Source organism: Pseudorasbora parva, chromosome 22 (assembly GCF_024679245.1).
Source record: "Pseudorasbora parva isolate DD20220531a chromosome 22, ASM2467924v1, whole genome shotgun sequence".
NCBI classification, from domain to species: domain Eukaryota; kingdom Metazoa; phylum Chordata; class Actinopteri; order Cypriniformes; family Gobionidae; genus Pseudorasbora; species Pseudorasbora parva.
The window spans coordinates 34820028-34843752 of NC_090193.1; the positions used below are offsets into that span (position 1 = coordinate 34820028).

A 23725-nucleotide genomic window follows, 5' to 3' on the forward strand; every position below is an offset into this window, starting at 1 on the left:
CAGAAAATATTGGAAAAAATACATTTGTCTGTCATGTTGTATGCAAGATTTATTCAAATGGATCTGAAGGGAGGACCCACCCCCACCCCCATATATAGGGGTATAAATGCAATATTCCAGTGTCATTAAATTAACTGAATATGCTGGAAACAGCCCAAACTGTCTGCAGGGTGCTAGAGCTCACAGAGTTACACACTTTCAAAAATGAATTTATAACAAAAAATAAAATATATATGGGGGGGGGGGGGGGGTAATTACAGCTCAGACAACCTATACTTACATGTTTATCACTTTTAGCAGTGTTTTATGTAAGTTCAAAGGGTTTCCTGCAAAATGGCACCACCATTTTGAACTTAGACCACTGTATGTGTGTATGGGAAGCTTTTCATTTTGGGTAGGCCAAATCCAGGCGGAAATGGTACCAGAGTAATTTAGTGTAAATACATTATTTTGTGTAAAACAAATGCCAAAGTGATGCATATTTCCAGAAAGCAGAGACTGTAAGCTTTCAATTGAAAAAAATGACTTTGTGGTATGGTAAAATCTATTACATTAATTCATGTAATTATTACATTGTAAAATCAAGTTTAAGTTGGAACTATATATCTTAAGTAAAATGTACACATTCATGTAATAACTTAACTGAGAAAAAAGAGTAAATTTTATCATATATTTACAAATAATATTTAATGTTTTATAGTCACAGCACATTCACCTAAAATAGTAAGTAAATTTTAATCTGAAAAGCAAAGTGCATTTGAAAATGCGCACAGATTTTTCGCAAAGATCCAACTTGTTCAGTGGTGGCAGAGACGGTCATTTTGGGATGTTGCTTTTATGTGGCTGACTTATTCTCAATAAGTTTTAACTTTTAGTGTTTTCTTTAGTTGGGCAGTTTGGCGACTTTTTAATTTTAATGTTTCTCTCACTGCTGTGACTGAGTTTGCTATGGCAAGAAAAGCAGAGAAAACATGATCAGATGCTTTTGGCCGCTTGATGATCAGAATATGATCATTGTGTAGTGGCTTAATTCACCAATCTTATACGTGAATATGAGTAATATACTATTAACCTTGTTTTTTTCTAGAAAAGATCCAGCACAGTTTTAACCAGAAAAGTTGAATACATTTTATAACAGACTGTACACTAAGCACTTTGAACACCTGCAAGCTTTTCTCACACACAGAGATCAAGATTCAGCCTAAGAATCTCATCAATGGTGACATGCTTCATGCCACAATGCATTCTGGGAGCATCATGCAAAACTAAGAAATATCAGCAATATTCACTTGGGTTTGTAATTGGATGCAATGGTAATCTGAGTGAAAGTTACAATCTATAGATGAGTATTGCCAGTGCAATTTACTTGTGTATTTTACATAAAAAATAAGTGGTTCTAGTAAGTAAATATTACTTAGAATAGCCCGAGTAAATATTACAAGCACTTTCTGTGTGGAAAAAGTTTCCTAGCTTTTTTTAAGTAAATGTCACTCCAAATTTTTTTCAGTGTACCGCATATGAGGTCAGATCTCCTCCACAGACATTTAAAATTGAAAGTTTATACATCATGATGTCTGTGCAGGGTCCGCGGAGTTTAAAGCAGCACTAGGTAACTTTTCAACCTTCATAATATAGTTTCATGAATCTTGTGATGATACATCGACTTACAATAAGTTGAATGACACGTCTGCCATAGCCTGACGGGGTCTGTATCGTTTTTAATCGTACTTTAAAACTTCGGGTTTCGGGTAGTAACCCCACAACAAAAAGAACTACAAAATTCGACTGCTTTACGGCATATACGTCACTTCCACTACCGCCCACACTTCCTGAAAAGCGGACTTGCGAGCCAAACTATTGTTTGTGTGCCGGATGTTATAGTTATGGCCGAAGCAGCGCAAAAAAGTAAGAAAGCTAAGGTTTTGTCGGAGGAAAGCAAAAAAAGAAAACGAGAAAGCGATCGTATTAAAGGCAGGACGAGGATCAACATTGGCCCTGCATTTTCTCGTTGGCGTGAGCTGAAGGAGGAGGAGGGGTGCCCGACCGATGCTGACTTGGCTGCTATGCTTTTGGACTAGTAAGTCTAACTTATTGCTTGCATTCTATCTATTGTTTTTTGTTGTTGTCTTCCTGATTATGTTACGGAAACTATATTATCCTCTGTTTATCTTCATGAATCAAGCAATGGTAGTAGAGTAGCTAATTATCAATCTGGTAACGTTAGCTAGTAAACCATATAATTCTATGTTTAGATGGTTAGCTAACTTAGCTATAGCCTATAGCTAGCATTCTCGTTCTGATTTGAACTTTACAATCAATGAAATAGCAAATGTTTGCGCTAAACAGTGCAGTCTACTCAACATGTAACGTACAAAGTATGAAAGGAGGAAGATTCGTAATATTGTCATTATCTTCATAGCTTCTCTTTTGTTATATGTATAAAGTTACTTGATTGTGTCATTTCCGATTATTGTTAGCTAACGTTTCAGAGTTAAACTTTTGTAAGGACGAATTTCCACCCTCATGTTGTTTTTGTGCAATACTTCTGTGTTCTACAAACAAGAAGGGTTGTTGTAGTCAGTGCATGATGACTAAGTTACTTCACCAAAAGTCGAACTCAAATGTGTTGCTTGTTCAAAATAATCAGCAAAGTAATTAGCTGTAATTTTTAGTTATTTAATTAGTAATTTTTTTTTTGTCTTCTCACATTCTTGCTCATCAATAGCAACTAGACAACACTGCTGATTGTAACCACACAGACGTGTCTTGTAAAATGCAAATTCATTCAGAATGATTAGCCATAGTCAAGATACTTGCTCACTTCTGCTAGGACAAGCATCCAATTTTTGGAAATCTTCATCTGATTTAGCATGTAAACTTCATTCATCTTTGTTACAATTATATAATGTTTATGTGTTGCTGTGAAACTGAATTAGACAAATGTTCTCTTTTATTTCCCTAAAGCTTTCAAAAACAGCAAGTTACATCTACTCCCCACAAACTATCCTGCGAACCTCCACAGCCTGTGGTCTCGAGTATTACCGAGGAGTCGGACTATGATAGGTATTATTGCATGTTTTACTGGGCCATAATTTTTTGCGTTGCCTTTTCAATTTTTTTTCTCATGTCATATTTTCTGATTTGTCAGGGGTGAAATTCCCATTGAAGGGGTACACATCCTGGAAGAATGCCTTAGAGAAGATGAGGTCGCTATATTAGAGGCCAGGTGAGTTTTTATAGCTGTAGGCTATATTCCTTGGAGTTAGTGGTGTGAGCCTCTGGTTTGAAGTCTCGTATCTGTTGCGCCCTTTCCATCAAAACTTGCCTACTGTTGCACAACAGTCACATACTAGTCGTGTTTTATTTGGTTAAAATTAAGCACATGAAAAGGTATCAAGGCATGCTCTCACCCTTGTCTTACACATCATGTCTCCATTGCAAACAAAAAAACAGTTTGAGGAGTGTTGAGTACTGTAGGCCAGTGCTGCCTGCCACCAACTACAGCGAAACAGTGACAATGTTGTTTGCTTGAACTAATGTGGACAGAATGCAATTTACTTTTCCCCAATACATCTAATTATCTATACTATTATTGTCTACCTCTATTTTACTGCAGCATGCAATCTCTAGATGTTGTAGAGAAAGAAGAGCAGCATGACTCTCCAGATGAGGAGGCAGCAAATGATCCAAGGATCAGTTTGTAAGTGTCTTATGACTCCGTTTTCATTTTGTTATTGATTTTGTCTTTTGTATTTATGCGTATGTGTGTTTATGTACAGTATAGAAATGGATGAGAGTTGGAAAGACCCAAGATTATGTGAGGATGGGGACAGCTCTGATGAGGATTGTATTCCTTTTCTTCAACTACGGTATGTTATATTCACTAGCTTCATTTGATGCACAATTGGTATGTTGTAGGGTTGTACTAGTAGTAATGGTCATTTTTCACTATACAAAAATATAAGACCTTTTCATATTTTGCCTTTTTATGCAGAGTTGGTGGTGCTGCTTCAAAAGTCGGTAATATTGAGCAGCTTCAAGAAATATCAATGGACGAGACCGTGCTTGATGCAGCTGTTCCCAACTCAACCGACGACCAGATGACTGATGTGCCAGACCATTTAAAAATAGAAAAGGAAGATGACCTGGTTGGAAAGAAGGCCTGCATTGCCTACCTTGACAACCTGAAGATGCTTGCTTCATTTATGCAACTTCCACTGAAAGCATGCACCTTTTCTAATAAAATTACTGGGGAAAAATGCACAGGAAGACCACCATTTCAGATTGAAATGAAGCCTCGAGGAACTGGTCTTGTCTTGGAATGGGTAAGCAAACAGTATATGCCTTCGTTGTTCCTATGTGTGTACTACACTTAATAGTAGTGTTAGAGGAGTAACAGTGACTGACTCTGGGAAGAAATTGAACTCTGATTTCTGTAACATAGCTATTTCAGTAATCAAAATGCTCATCGCTTCATGTAGTTTCAAATAAAAGTTTTTGGTTGAATAATCAAGAACTTTCAGTTATTTGTAGGTTAATTTGGTGTAGTGTAGTAGTGTTTGATGTAGTAATTGTTTTTCTTTTCTTGTGTTTTTTTTTTTTGGTTGTTCATATTTTACTTGCTGATTGTAGCTCTGCCCCTTTGGACACGTGCTCTGGAAATGGAATTCACAGCCTCTTTTGAAATATGGCATGCAAGGGGGGGACTTCATGCTATCCACAAATATCCTGTTATCTGGGAATAACTACAGGAAAGTGGCATTACTCTTCAAATTCATGGAACTAGGGATGGTTGAAGAGTCAACATTTTTCAAAATCCAGGATACGTACTGCATTGAACCAGTTGATGAGTTTTGGCAGAAAATCCGAGCTGATGTGCTGACCCGATTACGTGTAAAGGACAAGGTGGTTATTCTTGGTAAGAGTGCTTTGATACCTTTGTCACCTATGATTATATTGTCATGTCTGTGGTTTGCTAATACTTGTCAAGATCATGTTGTGATATCTCTTGTAATTTTTTTTTTCCATCAGGGGATGGCAGAATGGATTCTCCAGGTGTGTGTCTCTCTGTGTGTCTCTCTGTGTGTGTGTGTGTGTCTCTGAGTAAGACAGAGAGAAATAATGATTTGCACGCTACATATTTACCACTATGCTCTACATTCTTTAGGCCACTGTGCACAGTATTGCACCTACACCACCATAGAGCAGGAATCTCGAGACATAGTGCACATTGTATCTCTGGATAAGCGTGAAACGAACAGGAACTCGGCAATAATGGAGAAGGAGTGTTTTGTCCGAACAATGGACGCATTATTGCCGGAGATCCATATATCGGAAGTGGTGACCGATGCCCACCCTCAGATTTCTGCTTTACTGAGTAAGGAAATTGTCCATAATGATGGAATATATGCATATACATACATGCGCACAATTTGATTTTAGTCTAAACACTTCTTTTTCCACAGAACCAGATGGCAAATACAAACAATGGGGTCTACATCATTCCCTAGATATTTGGCACGCCGCAAAGAATTTAGGGAAGAAGCTGCGACGGGTAAGCAATGTTTTTGAGTGATTAGTGATTTGTTATTAACTGGATTTTAACCTTTTACATATCTTGTTGAAAAGCAGCAGCATATTTATGGTGGTTTTCTCACACTGGCACATCCTGTTTTCAGGCTGGTTTGATGAAGGACCAGTCTGAAATTTTGCCTTGGATCGGTGAAATTGTAAACCATTTCTGGTATTGTGCAAAGCAAGCATCTTCTGTAGAGGAATTTAAGGTATGTTTTTGAGAAGTGAATCTATACTGTAAAAAATCACTGTTTTGCTGGGTGTACAGAAGGAAAGAGACATTGTTTCTATTTCTGCAGCTGAAGTGGCATGGTGTTATACACCATGTTCGCAACCAGCACACCTGGGCTACTGGATCGTGTGAGCATGAACCACTTGGCGATGGTACCCAGGAAAAAACGTGGATAGAACAAGGTATTTCTAATTTATTTTCGTGTGTTGCTCTGTATGGTCTATTGTCCTTCTCATAATATGATTATGTTGTGTGATTTACAGGTTCATCAGCTCACCAAGCATTAGTCGCCATCGTCCTAGACAAGCATTGGTTGAAGAATGTCAAGAAGTTCATCAACTTCAGGTATGTAAACTACCTTTAGTGTACACTAATAACAGTGACTTACTAGAAAGTTATCCTAAATGGTGCTACTATAGCCCATTTCATTTATTAGAATAAAACAAATCCTGTTCTTTGCAGATCAGTTCAGAGTATGTTGAGTAGAATGTTAGTTACTAACAAAACAAAATAACACTGAAGTGTATGTTTTTTTTTTCTCCCACAATACAGGACTACATCAGATCTGGAAAACTTCCAAAATCATATACTCATGTATGCAGGGAAGCGTTTTTCCTACAAGCCAGCAGTGTATCGCACAAGGACAATACTTGCAGCTATAGACTACAACTGTCACAATCACCGGCTCCCTTCAAGAAATAGAGATGGACACAAGATGTAAGTTTTTATAATCTGCTGAGCATATTCATTCCCTTTAGGAATATTATAGTGTATTTCTAAAAGTTGTAAATCACGACTGATCTAAAATTTGTAAATGGTTTATTTTTTTTATTTTTTTTAGCTACAGACGATACTACAACAAGCGGTCCAAATCCTGGAGTGTCTACACTATGAAGGAAAAAAAGGATTACTCCTACATTCCAGACCTGCAGAGGGCCATCGTTGCAAAGAGGATGCAAAGTGGAGGTGGTCTTCCTAGGAAACTGACCCTCAGGACAGATGATCCCAGGCACTTAGGTCTTTTGGCTCCAGTACAGCCACCCCCTACAGCAGAACTAGTTAGGACACATGTGACTCGTGGTGAAGGTTTTCCACAAAGTTAATTGCTTGTTTGTTTGTGTGTATATACTACTTTTGTGAAGGTGTGAAATTAAAAGTTTGTCATGTTTTTCAAAACCATTTGTATTTATTTTCAAACAACAGAATAGGATAAATAGAACAGTATTTACATCAATTTTATTTTCAAATAATTAGGACAGATGGAACAAACTATTTACATAAAAAATTAAACTATCATAGACTATATGAGCCGGCGAACCCTAAAACCCATGTACTGTTCTCTTGGGTCTGGAAAAGTGTCTCTGATTCGCCACACACAGCAGCTCGGGATAACGACTCTGTTGCCCACCCCTAGGCGACCGTACTGCCAGAGAACAAACTGGCGATAGGCTGTGTGTCTATTTTGCCTTTGCTCTGCACCTGGTTCCTGGACATCATCAACAGCAAATATGTCATTCCAGGCTGCCCTAGCCAACCGTAACACCCCTTCGTCCAGTATATACAGGTGCATATGGGCCATGTTACTGACACAGGTTTCTGGTGTTTGCCTGCAGCAGAGTCTTTCCAGGTCAGTGTTCATTTCCCTGCAGTTAGAACAGGTGCACCACTGGAGAATACCTCCATCATAGACTCTCGGCTGTACCGAATCCTCCAACAAGGCCAACACATCAAACATCAAGCCAGGGAGTCTTGTCATGACCCTCTGGAGGAGTGCATCCCTTTGCTGAGGGTCCAACGCCTGGATTTTGGCCTGCATTTCTGCATCACGCTGATCCTTCAAACTCTGAATCCTCTGCTGGTTCTCAGGGTCCATGTTTTCTTTTACTCTCCCCCTCCCCCTCCCTCTCCCCCTCCCCCTCCCTCTCCCCCTCCCTCTCCCTCTCCCTCTCCCTCTCCCTCCTCCATCTCCCCCCTCCCCTCTCCCTCTCCCTCTCCCTCTTCCTCTCCCTCTCCCTCTATCTTCCCCACTTTCTCTGTCTCCAGATGTACTATATGGGGGCTCAAAATCAGATGAGGCAGAGTCCTCAACAACAGATTCCTGCAAAAACAAGAGAAGTGTTATTTTATGACTGTAAACTCTATAGTGTAATGTTGGTTTTAGTGTATTATCATGAACTTTGTTTTTTGATTGAAAAAAAACAACTACATTCTACATTCTTGCAAGTAAATACATAGGTTGTACAAACTCATATTTTAGGATACCTAACATGTAAGTGATATTTGTCTTGCCTCAAGCTATAATGCAAATAGATTTTTCAAATATGCAGATTCATATATATTGACGATATATGGTTATTACCCACCACTCAAACATTGAAGTATCATATAGATTCTGTAAAACGGTTACCAATAGACTACTATAATGACGCTGGCTCGTAAACGCGAGCATCGCGATCATTTGGCGTTTGAAAAAAACAAAACCCATGAAATTATATTTATATGACATGCTGAAACAAATGCCACTGACTGTACCTGGGATGAAGACATTTCACACGCGATGCCAGCAGAACTCGTGCATGTAAACTCCTCCTTTAGTGTTCAGGGCGGTTCAGGGCTATCATGGTTGTCATGTCAACAAATGCACGCGCCATAGACTGCACGCGCGCGTCCCCTGATATAGATTGACAGTTTACGACAGTAGTAGTGCACAATACTGTTTGTCAACTGTAGGGGGACCCCGAGGGCAAAAGTTACCAAGTGCTGCTTTAATGTGCACATGGTTTGTCTTTAAGCATATTAAAAACACCACATAGACATATAAACAACATTTAAAAATGATTTTACCACAGGGGGTCTTTAAACATCAAGGGCCTTATTTATAAAACTTCTTTGTAAACTGTTTTAAAATAAAGAGTTGGGTTTATTTTAAATGCTGAATGAACCCATGAAAATTGGTTCAGATTCATAAATGAAATGCTAGAATAATTTTTAAGAAACCTTTTTTCGGAACATTTCAGTTACTGTTCCAACACCGAAAATGGTATCTTTGTAACAGGTTTTTAGAACAAAAACTCATTATCTTTGATAAACAACAGCGTGAATCACTAATAAACACTATGGACTCCAGGACAAAGGCGTATAGTGCCCAGATGGACAATAAAGACTTCTTTTTCATGAACCCTTTCAGAAGGGCTAGAACACTGAGGCGGCGTTCATCAGCTCAGGTCTTTCTCAACCCCTTACAAAGCTTCATTCTGGGTAATCCTTTGGACAAATGAAAAAAATGGGAGAGAGTAATGAAAAAAAAGTCGCCACCTTCACCTCAGCCCAGCGGGGGACACAAAGGTAGAAGACCTGAAAAGCTCTGAGCAGAACAAAGGTGCGAGCGTTCGTCTAAAGCCCCCAGAGTTACTTAGTGACAAGAGAGTGACATGGAAATAAAGAAAGAGAGGTGGATATAAAAGGCAGAGGAAGAAAAGAAGGATGGAGAGGGTTAAAGAAAGACGAAGTGGAAAAAAACACAGAAGAAGTGGTGGTGTTGTGGAGGGGGGGTAAGGTTCTGTAATCCTGGAATAGTGGTAGTCAAGCATCTCCATGGAAACAGGCACAAAGGCCTGTGGTTTCCTATTGATGGCTAATTGTATTCTTCACAGCTCTTTTGTTAATTGTTGTCTGCCCAGCTCCTACTTCCTGCTGGGCCACTACACAAAGGCAGGAACAGAGGGGATTAGAAATGGCACATCGGCTTTGCGCTCTCACCCCTGCGCTGCGATGGCTAGTTGTGCATGCTCTGGAGGGAAAAAGAGACAGAAAGAGACATAAAAACGCAGTTCTGGAGCGCTTTGAAGGACCCCGATCATTCAGATTGGCTAACGGGCCCCGGCGCAAATGTCACAAGTGGGGTGACTGTGATGGAGACCCTCGTTACAGAGAACTTTACTACAATGACGCTGCTGTTGGAAAGGTCTTAATTGAGGGTTTGCTCAAAATGTTTAAGTATTACGTGTCAGGATTTACAGCTTTGGCAGGCATGGATATGACATTCCACAATTTTTCTGTCATAACACATTTCACACTTTTTTTTTTATTTATTTCCCCCACATAATATAAAATGTTTTAATTATTTGAACTAATTAAATGTTTTCCCCCCTCAATTCTTCAGATGACACGCAACATACATCAATAAATTTAGAATTTATAATGCCATTCACCAACACAATTATCAATTAATCACTCTCAAACCATAAAAACTAGTTACTTTTGGCTTGAAAACTGAAAAAAAAGCAGCAGCAATAAAGTTCAAGATCATGTACATCATATTATGGTTTTTCACAATTAACACTTGCAAAAAAAAAAAAAAAAAAAAAAATATATATATATATATATATATATATATATATATATATATATATATATATAGAGAGAGAGAGAGAGAGAGAGAGAGAGAGAGATTTTGTTTAGTTTTTCCACATATTATTTTTTGTATTGGCAAGGCAAGTTTATTTATATAGCATATTTCATACACAATGGTAATTCAAAGTGCGTTACATAGAAAATGTATTAATATAATGATAAAATAATCACAACATACCCATAAGAATTAAGAAACATTAAAACCTTTTTGAATTTCAGAATTAATTATTTGAACTAATGACATCCCCCCTCTCATTTTTTTAGATGACACAACATACATCAACAAATTTAGCATTTAAAGTGTCAATTGACCAAGAAAAAGATCAATTAATCATTTTTATGGCATTGCAAACCATACAAACTGACAACAAAAAGCACTAAAGTTCCAAATAATGTGTAGCCATATTATGCTTTTGTGTCATAACATATTTCACACTTGGTTTAAAACGATATTTTTCGATTATTGTGTGGATTAAATCTACGTTAAGGATAAAATCACATTAAAGCTGAACTTGAAACAGCAGGTACTGAGCATCTCTCTTTCCCCCTTCAAGAAATCCAGCATTTTTCCTTTGACCAAGGGAAACCCAGAGAGAAGAGCTTTCCCTTTAAGAGGGAGGTGAATGACAGGCAGAAGGACTGAGAATGTTGGAAACTGAACACCAGAAAGTCAGTGTGGAGTGAAAGGAGGCTGGATCGGAGAGAGTGCGACGTATTCATCAGCTGTGCGCTTGGAGTCTCAGGTTTTGCTGCGAGCCGTTGATAGACAGAGGCGTATTATTCATTGACGCGAGGGGAAACCACATTTTGCATGCGGCGTTATCGATTCTGCGGGCCCAGAGACTACGGAAAGACTGGAGGAATAAAGTTTGGGGAGCGCGAAGCGCAGCGCACAGTTCTCTCGGAGTTGGTAAGTGGGACAACAAATGGCGCTTTGTTTGAAACTTTACGCACGAGTGTTCGGCACGATCCACGCGTTTGTGTCTGTTTGCAGTGATATGTGTAAAAACCAACAGAAGTCGATCACCGGGACGAGAATTTTGACAATTTAGCATCTACTTGAATGACCTAGCCGAGGGTTTCCTCACGCATCCGTGAGGTCAAAATGTCCCACAACCTGCGGAGTAAACAAACCTCACTTTGATTGTTTCTGCATGTTTCTTCACCCGAATCTGTCCTGTGGTGTGTGTCAGGACAGCGTGGTTGTGTGCAAATGGAAATGACAACCTGCTTTCAGTGCGTAGGCTAAATAATGTGATCTGAAAATATATGTCATATTAAGGGCATTAGAGCAATTTATCGAACGATAAGAAGCAGATCTTAGTCGTTTTGTTTCAGAGAAGTTCCTGCACAATTTGGCAAACTTTAACGGTTGAATAGGAAATGAAACGGTTTGAATGCATTTCCTATGCAAGCGTTTCCAAATATTTTGTTTTATCTCATATTAAGGTGATCTCTCACACTTATAACCTTTCTTATTTTTTTATTTTATTATTATTTGTGTTTTACGATGGTTTTGTTTTGAATTGTTTAATCATTCAAATATGATATTGAACTGAATAGTGATGAGTGGCTCTAACAGTGAGTCGTGATTCATGTGCTTAAAAGTGCATGTACAGTTAACCAAGAAGTTATAAGTTCTTTTCAGCCCCTAATGATGGAAATTAATGAAATATGCAGCTCACATTAGTAGTGGTTGACCGATATGGGCCTTTCACTTGCAGATGTTGATTATCTAAATAGCTATATTTATATTTATTATATATAATAGTAATAATATATATATATATATATATATATATATATATATATATATATATATATATATATATATATATGTGTGTGTGTATATATAAATGTGTATATATGTATATATTATAGCATTATAGTGTACAGTATATATCTGTACACTATAATGCTATAATTAAATAAAATATTAAATGTATTATTAAATATAAAACATGCAAACACACACACACACACACACACACACACACACACACACACACACACACACACACACACACACACACACACACACACACACACACACACACACACACACACACACACACACACACACATATATATATATATATATATATATATATATATATATATACACACACACACAAATATATATGCATATATTAAATTATTTCAATTTTTTGACACTATATATATATATATATATATATATATATATATATATATATATATATTTTATATATAAATATACATTTTGACTTTAGATTTGCTTAAAAATCAGCAGATAATTGGCCTTACCAATATATCAGTCTGTCACTGTACATCATACTGTATCTGATTTCAATGGATTTTACTTAACTTTGTTTTTATTGCGTCTGCATGTACTTTTTTCTTCTCTTTTTTTTTATTTGGGCACCTGCTAAGAGTTTCTATTCAGGCAGCCGTCATTGCTGACAGATTTTCTGTTGATCTCTCGCTGTTGAAGAATATCAGCCTTCCGGAATAACCAGAAAGCAAAGCTCCTCAGGGCAGACCAACTGTGGCGCAATTGCTGAATAGGTGTAAAACTTCGATAAAGAGGTCTAAGTAGACATGTTATTGTCTCCGTTTGTGTGTGCAAGGTTAAAAGAGGCTGTCGTGCCAGTGCAAGCAGCATATCCCGTCTGTATCCCGCCAAGAACATCCAGCACCTGAGTGCATTGTGACGGGCATGTTCGCAGATCATTAAAGGGGAAGTTGGCGAAGTGGTCGCTAGTGTTTGGCTTCACAGTGGCTGACTGCACACAAAGCTGCCTGTCAGCAGGGAGTCTCTGACCTTTTGCTTTCCCCCCTCGTCTCTATCCATCTTATGTTTACGCTATGCCGTATTTTCCTTCTTTGCATCCCTCTCTGTTTCACCTCCATTCTTATCCGTCTCTTTGTATATTTGTGCTCCGTTTGAGAGGTCAGGAAACCAGTGGTGGTTCTGTTTAGATGTCAGCTGTTCTATACATCCGGTCTCTGCAAAGTCTTGAGCCCAGATCACTTCACAAGCTGATTTATACAAACTCTTATCTCACAGTCAAGACTGAAAGTTAAATTGAAGCACTTTAGATGGCAAACATTCAGAAAATGCATCGCTATCCGAGCCCTTTTAGTGATCACTGATAGGGGTTTTCCAGCGATCGATACCTAGATCGAAGTATGGGTGTTATTGTAACACAAATTTTCGAAAGAAATCAAACACTTATTTTAAACAATATTTAATTGCGGTTCACTAAATGAAGTTTATCAATTGACCAAGCTATTGGGATTTTCCAATTTCTGTTCGCAATTCTGTTAATTGTCCAAATTAATGTTGTTAGATATTAGTGGCCGCATATTGTCCAATTAATTGGCCTGGCCATTATACTGGTCGGTCATTAATTTCTATATCAAGGCTGACTTAATTCACCATTGTATTTGTTGTCATCTCACATATTTTCAGCTGGATGATTCCATTAAACCTAACCTCTGCCGTTACCACGTTTGTCAGCGTTGAGACGAATAAAGTCAGTCACGCGGTGCAGACTGAACTGTGAAGTATAAGTACAGGAAAAGTTTGAAAAGTTGTCCTGAGGACTCTTGCTGAATGCTTTGCATTAGTGATGGACGGACAACCTTGTGGCACGATTTCCCATAGGGTAGAGAGAGTTTAGCTAGGACAGGCGAATCAACAAAAGTCTATTCTTTCTGTTAGTCAAACTTTGACCTCTTCTGTTCGGGTCTGCATTGTTTCATGTGTCCTATTGAGCCGGGGTTTGATGAGAGGGAGACAACAATAGCTTGTTAAGGGATTTTTTCTGGGCTCGCCGCAACATCAATGAAATCAAACAGAGCAGGCCAAAGAAGCTCGCGCTGATAAATGCGTTCGATCATCGCAGCTGTCCATCAAATCATCTTCACGCTTTGAGTGCAGCTCACCGACTGTGTTCTGTTCAGACGCTTGTGTTTGCTGTCAGACGGATCATATGTGGTGTATAAGGAACAGAATTTAAACTTTGATTATTCTGCTGTTGAAGTTTAATGTTCAGATCGATATCTTGTCCAAAATGGTTTCAATCACTGTTTCTAAGCAATGCAATGCCAAAAGTTCTACAAAGGTGCATGTTTTGTTGCGGTATTTTACACATTTTTGTAGATCTTTAGCACTTGAAAACGTAAAAAACCTTCTATAAATAATCCCTAATGGCAAGTTGTCTTGTCCGAAATGGTAAAATCGCTTTCCGCACGTGAGAGGTGTCAACTGGAAAGTGCCATTAGACTTTTATTCTTCGCCTACATGTTCCTAAAAACCTCCGATTTTGGTTCCACCTACCCTCTCTCTTTACCATGAGATGAGCTCAGACCCACAACGGAAATTAGACAGGCCTCCATTAGAACATTAGAACAGAGAAAGTTTCAGCAATCTGACTATCTGACAGCCGCCCATCAAAACGAGCATCACTCTCTGGCTTTTGTCATAACGGTGAACTCGTCCACTTTAGGTAAGACTTGCTATGCAACTTTGTGTGCTTTGTGTTCAGTTGTTTTGCATTTAAGTTTTGCATGCTTTTACACATTTTAATTTTAATATTGCTCTTTAGTGCTTTTAGTTATATTGCGTATTATAAACAATGGTAGAACAATATTTTTATTAGCATATTTATTTAATTTTGGAGGCACATTTATGCTGCAGCATTATTTTGTGCAAGATTCAATACATTTTTAAAAATTATTAGTCCTATTATTATCAAATTGTATGTATGTTTCATATATTTATTATATTATTTTAATTACATTATATTTTAATCTTAACGTAATCTCATATAATATATTTTATATGATATAATCTATTAAGCTGTACAATGTAAATGTGATGGTTTTGGGTTGAGTAACTGCCAAACAGGTTTGATCCCTCATGCTGTGCCTGGACTTTTGTAATTATGTATCACGCGTGATTGTTCGGCCCCAAGTTCTGAGGTTTATTAAAAAGTTACAAAAGGTGAACTTTCATGTGATGCAAGCTTGAACATGACTTTGATTTGGACTGAATGTGCTGGTTTGGGTGTGATCTTAAACAAAAGGTTTCGCATAAAGCTTTCAGGGGCAAATTGCAGGGTGGATTTATTGCCCTTATAGTATAATTGTTTAAATTGGGGGTAGAATTAGGTTGAATTAAATAAAAATTGAAAAGAGACAAGAAAAAGCAAGCGGGTTGTTGAGGTAATAGAAAGATTCCCATGCATCCAGTCCATCATTTAAAATGACTATTTGTTTTATTTCTAATTTCGAAGTACCTACCACTAAATCATGAGTTTTCACTTCATGTTATTCCTTTAAATCGCATGCAACTGTATATATTTTTTCCTAAAGAAGCGCTTTTAATATTTCTAATTCAAATCTAAATACACGAGAAACACAAAAAGTCCACACTGCATATAAACTATGCTATCCAGCTTAATCATTTACATTTATCTGAATAATAACGTCAGTGCAAATATTGTCAACAGATTTGTGTGGGCTTAATTTGCTTGTTTGCCATGTGTAAAAACACAAATGTGTGGCTGTGCTCTCTCTCTCTGTGTCTGATAAACTGTCGTTCTAAGACAGTAAGGGCGCTTTCAGTCGTAATGAATGTGACCAGGAAATAATCCTGCAGTCATTTGCATGAACTGCTCTAAACTTCGAGAACACGGCGTAATGTTCCTGCGGGTTGATATTTTAATAAACTACTGTAGCCTCATGATTTGTTTCTTTACAAATTAATCAAGGATTGTTATACATTAATTCATGCTCAAACAAACAGCCCACAGATTACACTCGGTAACTTGAATGACATAAGTTATTTTGAGGTTTGCACGGTGGTTAAAGGGATAGTTCACCCAAAAATCATTTACTCACTCTCAAGTTGTTCCAAACATGAGTTTCTTTCAAGAGTTTTAACAGAAGAAAGAAACTCATACAGGTTCGGAACAACACGAGGGGGAGTAAATGATGATAGTTCACCCAAAAACGAAAATATTATCCTTTTTGTTGTAATGTGTGATCTGAGAGACCTTTTATTGGCTCGAAATACAGTTATCTCTTCATGACTTTTTTATATTAGGAGTTCAGATTATAGGTCGTTTTGCATTTCGGTGAACAATGCATGAAAAATACTATATTATATTTTTGATGTTGTTTTCGGCGTGTGCATAATTTGTGGGAACAGAGAGATAAATAATATTCCTAGATCATATCTTTTGATTAATTCAGAGGAACTTATTAAAAGAGTAGAAAGAGATGAAACCATTATTGTTTTTACAAATGTTTTTTTTTTAAATTATTGAATTACTATTATGCCAGATTCTTAGACATATTTTTAATCATGTTGTCTGACACCTGCACTTTTCTGTGTAAGAGAAAAAACATGTTTAGTTCCTCCTCAGATCTCCAGTTGACTCATCACTAACGTAGAATCACAGAAATGTATCATATACTACTTTCAGAGAAACCAATTTAATGTAGTGAAAGCGTGTGTGTGTGAGGGGGGTGAGCTGTCAATTTATGTCACTGCACAAATGAGCTGAATCACATTTTTACTGGTTCAGTAAGTCCTGAAAGTTTGTATTTGGAAGAGCAGCTATAGGGAACGTCACAGCAATATCAGGAAACAATGAAATATTGTGTGTCACTAGAGAAAAGTGCTTAACGTCGCCGCTGACTTAAATAACATGATTATATTAAAGTTTGCACTGCTCAAAAATATAGGTGCGGGGGTTGTGTGTGTGTATGTAAGTGGGAGTGTGTGTATTTCTCGCCTCTGTGCAAGACGTTAGAGGAGCATCTCTGAGATGTTATCAGAAAGTGTGATACTGCTTACAGATGTGGCTTTTAAAACACAAACTCAACATTTGTTAGCAGAGACACTTTTTCCAGTCGCTCCTTCCCGTGTTGCATTTGCTCTGCCGTTCACTCTGCGTTGTTTGCTTTCATGATTGGAGTTTGGTTTTGCTTGGCCCAGTCACAGAACCGTTCTTGCCTGTTATTTCAAGTGAATTCAGTTTTTTTGACGTTGAGAACTTGCAGGACATCCCAGCAAGCATTTTTAAGTTTTAAAAACGTCTAATAGCCGTCCAAACACATCACTGGTGTCTAGGCTAAAACATGGCAAAATTTGGGCTGTCAGAAAAAATGTAATCGACGTCTAACCATAGCCCAAGAATAGACAATTAGACGATTGAAGGAAATAAAACCAAGCGCCTTAATAACCGTTGACTTTATTTACATGATGGAATATCATATGTCTCACAAGTTATTTTGGCAAAAACGATATGTACCCAAATTCAAGGTTATTTTGTCCAGAAGTTGGTTACTCATAGCCGCACAATATCAAGTCTATAGTTAACCGAGACGGTGAAATGATGGCTATTGCTTGCTGGGATGCATTTTGTCTTCATTACTAACCCATATGGTGAATTTCTTGAAGAATTAAGACAATCTGTCAAGCTCTAAAACTGCAGAAAAAGCAACACAAAGGTGAGAAAATAAAGATAAAATGTTCTTTTCACTTTTGATATTTTATCAACATGAGGATATGCACTTCCCCTTTAAAGCATTTCAACATATTTCTTTGAAATAGCTTTAAGTTTTGTGTCACCACAGAACCTACACATCCAGGCATATGTGCCCTGGGGGTGGGAGGGAACAGAAGTACATTTGATCTTCACCCTGATCAAGGAAGTTGAACCCATCTATTGGCATAATTCTGGGTTTTGCTTTCATAACATCCCAAATCCTTCTGCAATTCCATCATATCCTTCTGGTCTTCCTCCGTCATGCCTCCTTCTCCCACCCTTGTTTCTCTATTAGCTGTTGTTTCTCAGCCGTGTGGTGAGTGTGTATCCTGTTTTTGACAGCCGGAGCCCACGTGCTCTGTCCTGCACCGGTGAAGTGGCTGGTGGGGTGGGGAGGGAGGGAGGGAGGCACGAGGGTCTCAGGATGTCCTGAGAGGTGAAGGTTTCGTCTTCCTTTCCGGTCTGGGTCCTCACGTTGAGCGATGGAGCTCTGCTCTCTGCCCCATCTGAATGAACCGCCAGGTGGTACTATGGCAAAGAGATTCTGCCTTGTTTTAGATTTGTTCTACGCTGAAAAAATGTATTTAATATTCGTTGAGAAATTTCTAGTAAATTTCACAAAGAGAAACTGTAGTAACGTACGTTACGTAAACATGAAATTCCGATGTAGAAAAACTGAAACAAACTCCAATCTTGAGAAACCCTTCTTTTGTTATTTAGGCTACTCACCCTGATGTTTACCATAGATTTGTATAAGGAACATTTTAAAGGGATGGCTATCCCATTGTTTACTCACCCTCAAGCCATCCTATATGACTTTCTTCTTTTAGACAAAGACAATTGTTATATTAAATAGTATCCTGGCTCTGCCCAGCTTTGTAATGGCTTTGAATGGTGACCAAGTTTTTGGAACTCCAAAAAGCACATCCATCCATCATAAAAATAATCCCTATGAAAAAAGTTTTATTAGTTTGCTATACTTGCATATCTATATACTAAAAACAAGAAGATTAAAGGTCCTGTTCTTCACGATTCCATCTTTCAAACTTTAGTTAGTGTGTAATGTTGCTGTTAGAGCATAAATAATACCTGTAAAATTATAAAGCTCAAAGTTCAATGCCTAGCGAGATATTTTATTAAACAGAAGTTCCCTTTCAAAGCCTACAGCGAACGGCCGACTACACCCCTGCACTCCCTTCAGGAATGACGTCACTAGAACCGTTTTTTGACTAACCCTCCGCCCACAAGAACACGCAAAATAGGGGGCGTGGTCTTGTTGCTCTCCCACATGGAGAAGAGCGCGCATTCAGCGCTTGCATCTCCCCTTTATGGTAAGAGGCGGGACCTTTCCGGGCAAAGTGCGCTAAGCTGCTGTCCAATCACAACACGGGAAGCGCTGGCCCAATCAGAACTCGTTAAGTGTTTCTGAAGGAGGGACTTCATAGAACAAGGAAATCATCAGGCCGTTTTTAGGACAGAGGAAACAGCGCTGTACAGATAAGTAAATTGTGTGAAAAATACTGTGTTTTTTTACACGCAAAACATGAACTCATGTTATATTGCACACTGTAAACATAATCAAAGCTTCGAAAACACGCGAAGACCGGGACCTTTAATGAAAGTCAAGCTGTGGGGGTGTTGATGGTTTCGATCTACTTCATCCATGTTATGATCATCGTTAAAATGCGTTTTTTTTTTAAATTCTTCTTGGCTTTTTGTTTAAAATGTTGCTTTTTTAAATTAAATTTATCCACATGCAAATGTTCATTAAAAAGGATTAAGCTAGAATTAAAAAAAATGAAAAGGGTTAAAGTACAGTTAAAGGTATATTTCAAGTACAAATAATTAATACCTAAACATAACATAAAATAATAGTAAACTATAAGTATGATAATGTTTTATACTTGCAGTATAAAACTACTGAACTAGTAGTTTACTGAGAGTACACTTCAAAGAGGACTTTGGTATACTTGTAGTAAAAATGAGAAATGTAGCTGTGCACAAATATTACACTCAAACGTATACATTTAAATCATAGATTGGAAAAAAATATTGACATAGTGTCCGTGATGTCACCCATAGGATTCTGAAGAGCAGTTTTGAAGCGTAAATTAGAGACGAGCTGGCCGTTGCCATATTGGCAGCGCATCATCGCGCGTCACGCCCAGGTAATAGAAAATGGGCAAAGAGGCGGGACGTGGGCGGAGCTGAGCAATGACTAAGACCGCAGACAAACGGCTATCCACCTGTCACTCAAAGTGGCCACGCCCTTAATTATGCTGAACTTTAAGGCTTTATATAATGTAAACGAATGAGTTATAAAAAAATGTTTTCCCCTCACAGTTGCAAAAAAAAAAGAAGCAAATTAGCCATATAGATCAAAATCACAGTTTGTTCCAGGCTGTGAACAAGTTTTTTTCTGCTGTTAAGTTGTCCATTTTGACATGGGGCTTCTGGAGCCTGTCTCTAGTGGCCAGTTGAGAAATTACAGTTTAAGCAACTTCCGTATTGGCTTCAAGAGAAACTGGGGGAGGTTGCTGCTTGATTTATATACAAAAAAAATTGTATTGAAATAGTGCACTAACATGTTTACTACTAGTACATTGATATGAGTATACTTACTACATAAAGCATACTTAAAAATATACTTGAACATTATTTAAGTGTACTGTTGTTAACATGAAGTATACATATTTTTCTGTAAGGAACTCCAGTCGGTTAATAAAGGCCTTCTGAAGTGAATTGATGGGTTTTTGTAAGAAAAATATCCATATTTAAAGCTTTTTAAACTACAATCTCGGGATACCTCTGACCGGTGTATGACGTAGGTGTTGCGTAAGCTTACGTGAGAATTGACAAACATGGAAGCACAGAGGATAGAGCACAAATGAAAGTATAAAACGAGAAGTTTTAAAGAATGTTGGAGGATTCTGATATAAGAGAAGAGGACCTACATCCTACATCGGGTCAGGGGTCACCTTTCCACCGGAACTCGACCAAAGTCCCTTTCAAGGAAAGTCTGTTCAGTCAGCGGCCATATTTGCAACAGCAGCTATTCCCGGGCATACAAGATCAAGTCCTATCTGTTTAAATCGGGGAATCCTGAAATCTCAAAAACCGCTTGCCGAACTCGCAATTAAACAACATATTTCAAATCAGCAACAAAATGTAACATGAACAGTCCCATAAATGTTGTTTCTTATGCTCAAATACTGTTCAGACTAGATGTGGCAATGCGTATGTGCAGTCCTAAATGAGTCTGGGGTTTGTATGGGAACCGGAGCTTCTAACGGCAGCTGCAGTGACGCAATGATTTTACCAATCAGTGATTGGCTCTTTTACTTTAGGAGGTGGGACTATTCTGACATATTACGCGTTGTAGTCATGCCCATTCACAAGCAATAGTAATGAACCGTCTTTCTATACAGTGCCTTGCGAAAGTATTCGGCCCTCTTGAACTTTGCGACCTTTTTTGCCACATTTCAGGCTTCAAACATAATGATGTGAAACTCTAATTTTTTTTGTGACGAATCAACAACAAGTGGTACATAATCATGAAGTGGAACGAAATTTATTGGATATTTCAAACTTTTTTTAACAAATCAAAAACTGAAAAATTGGGCGTGCAAAACTATTCGGCCCCTTTACTTTCAGTGCAGTAAACTCTCTCCAGAAGTTCAGTGAGGATCTCTTAATGATCCAATGTTGATCTAAATGACTAATGATGATAAATAGAATCCACCTGTGTGTAATCAAGTCTCTGTATAAATCCACCTGCACTGATAGTCTCAGAGGTTTGTTTAAAGTGCAGAGAGCATTGTGAAGAAAAAGGAACACACCAGGCAGGTCCGAGATACTGTTGTGGAGAAGTTTAAAGCTGGATTTGGATACAAAAAGATTTCCCAAACTTTAAACATCCCAAGGAGCACTGTGCAAGCGATAATATTGAAATGGAAGGAGTATCAGACCACTGCAAATCTACCAAGACCTGGCCGTCCCTCTAAACTTTCAGCTCATCCAGGGAGAAGACTGATCAGAGATCAGCCAAGAGGCCCATGATCACTCTGGATGAACTGCAGAGATCTACAGCTGAGGTGGGAGACTCTGGCCATAGGACAACAATCAGTCGTATACTGCACAAATCTGGCCTTTATGGAAGTGTGGCAAGAAGAAAAAAAATGTTGTTTAAAGTTTGCCACAAGCCACCTGGGAGACACACCAAACATGTGGAAGAAGTTGCTCTGGTCAGATGAAACCAAAATTGAACTTTTTGGCAACAATACAAACCTTATGTTTGTCAAGCAACACAGCTCATCACCCTGAACACACCATCCCCACTGTCAAACATGGTGGTGGCAGCATCATGGTTTGGGCCTGCTTTTCTTCAGCAGGGACAGGGAAGATGGTTAAAATTGATGGGAAGATGGATGGAGCCAAATACAGGACCATTCTGGAAAAAAACCTGGAGTCTTCAAAATACCTGAGACTGGGACGGAGATTTGTCTTCCAACAAGACAATGATCCAAAACATAAAGCAAAATCTACAATGGAATGGTTAAAAAAAAAAAAAACATATCCAGGTGTTAGAATGGCCAAGTCAGAGTCCAGACCTGAATCCAATTGAGAATCTGTGGAAAGAACTGAAATCTGCTGTTCACAAACGCTCTCCATCCAACCTCACTGAGTTCGAGCAGTTCTGCAAGGAGGAATGGGCAAAAATGTCAGTCTCTCAATGTGCAAAACCGATAGAGACATACCCCAAGAGTCTTACAGCTGTAATCGCAGCAAAAGGTGGCGCTACAAAGTATTAACTTAAGGGGGCCGAATAATTTTGCACGCTCAATTTTTCAGTTTTTGATTTGTTAAAAAAGTTTGAGAAATCTAATAAATTTCGTTCCACTTCATGATTATGTACCACTTGTTGTTGATTCTTCACAAAAAAATTACAGTTTCATATCATTATGTTTGAAGCCTGAAATGTGTAAAATGGTCGCAAAGTTCAAGAGGGCCGAATACTTTCGCAAGGCACTGTATCTATAGTCTTTGACTCGACTAACTCGTGGATGCACATCCGGCCATCACTTCATCGCTTCAGAAGCCATTTATTAACCTACTGGAGTCTTACTTTTATGAGGGACGCATGCGCTTTTTGGAGCTCGGTAACTATTCAATGCCATTACAAAGCTGGGAAGCGCCAAAATATTATTTAATTTAATTTTTGAGTGTGTTCGGCTGAATGAAGAAAGTCTAGGATTGCTTGAGGGTGAGTAAATGATGTGATCATTTTCATTTTTCGGTGAAGTAACCCTATAAGTAGCTAGATGTGATCGCGAGACAGAGGAAAATATATATTTTTTTAACAAATAACAAGTTAGCAATTTTCACTCAGAAATTGCCTGTAAGAACAAGTGCTTGCTCTAATAATTGTATTATATATTTACAAATCAAAAGATTACACAAAGATTTCGAACATAGCACATACATCATAATTTTTATATTGTTGTTTTTTTGGTGCTATTTTTGGACCTTGACAGCTTGAACATTGTGCAAAATATCTCCTTTTGTATTCCAGTGGTTTAAAATGACATGAGGTTGAGTAGATTATGCATGAGCTGTCCTTTTAAGATGTTGTTCTGGGGCAGTGGAATGTCCTAAATCATTCTGGTTGTGGTTTTTAAGTAGGTTTTAAACACTCGAGTTTATCCTCAGAACCCGCTGCTTCCCAAAAGATCTTCACTTTGGCCTTGAGTCTGTGACCTGCGGTTGCTTAGAATTACCTGTTGTGTTCCTTGTAGCACAAAACGGCCTGATCTGGTCGCCATGACAACCCCACAGATGCACCGTCTTTTCTCAAAAGACCCCTAACTCCTTTCAAAGACCCGTAGACATTCAAGGACGAGCCAGCAAGACCCAGAGCCTTCTGGAGCTGGTGACGTTATGTACCTTTGGATAACAATGCCTA

At 38.2% G+C, this 23725-nt stretch overlaps 2 protein-coding genes across 4 annotated transcripts in view; both read left to right on the plus strand.

Moving 5' to 3' along the window:
* Positions 1-1600: 1600 nt before the first annotated feature.
* LOC137057974 (uncharacterized) lies at positions 1601-6983 on the plus strand. The gene is made up of 15 exons (XM_067431093.1): positions 1601-2077; positions 2965-3063; positions 3149-3226; positions 3617-3700; positions 3780-3869; positions 3995-4325; positions 4633-4918; positions 5032-5055; positions 5168-5377; positions 5466-5554; positions 5679-5783; positions 5874-5988; positions 6070-6151; positions 6359-6523; positions 6648-6983. The coding sequence occupies exons 1-15, from the start codon at positions 1884-1886 to the stop codon at positions 6907-6909; spliced, it is 2214 nt and encodes a 737-aa protein (XP_067287194.1). The 5' UTR covers positions 1601-1883; the 3' UTR covers positions 6910-6983.
* A 3842-nt stretch (positions 6984-10825) lies between these two features.
* The window catches only part of LOC137058401 (transcription factor SOX-13-like), a 35085-nt gene continuing 22185 nt past the window's right edge, over positions 10826-23725 (plus strand). The window contains exon 1 of one of the 3 annotated variants that reach the window (XM_067431653.1): positions 10826-11129. The gene's annotated coding sequence lies outside the window, so the exon portion shown is untranslated. Of the gene's footprint in view, positions 11130-14580; positions 14713-23725 lie in introns of those variants that run through there. The other 2 variants (XM_067431655.1, XM_067431654.1) reach the window with 2 other exon arrangements.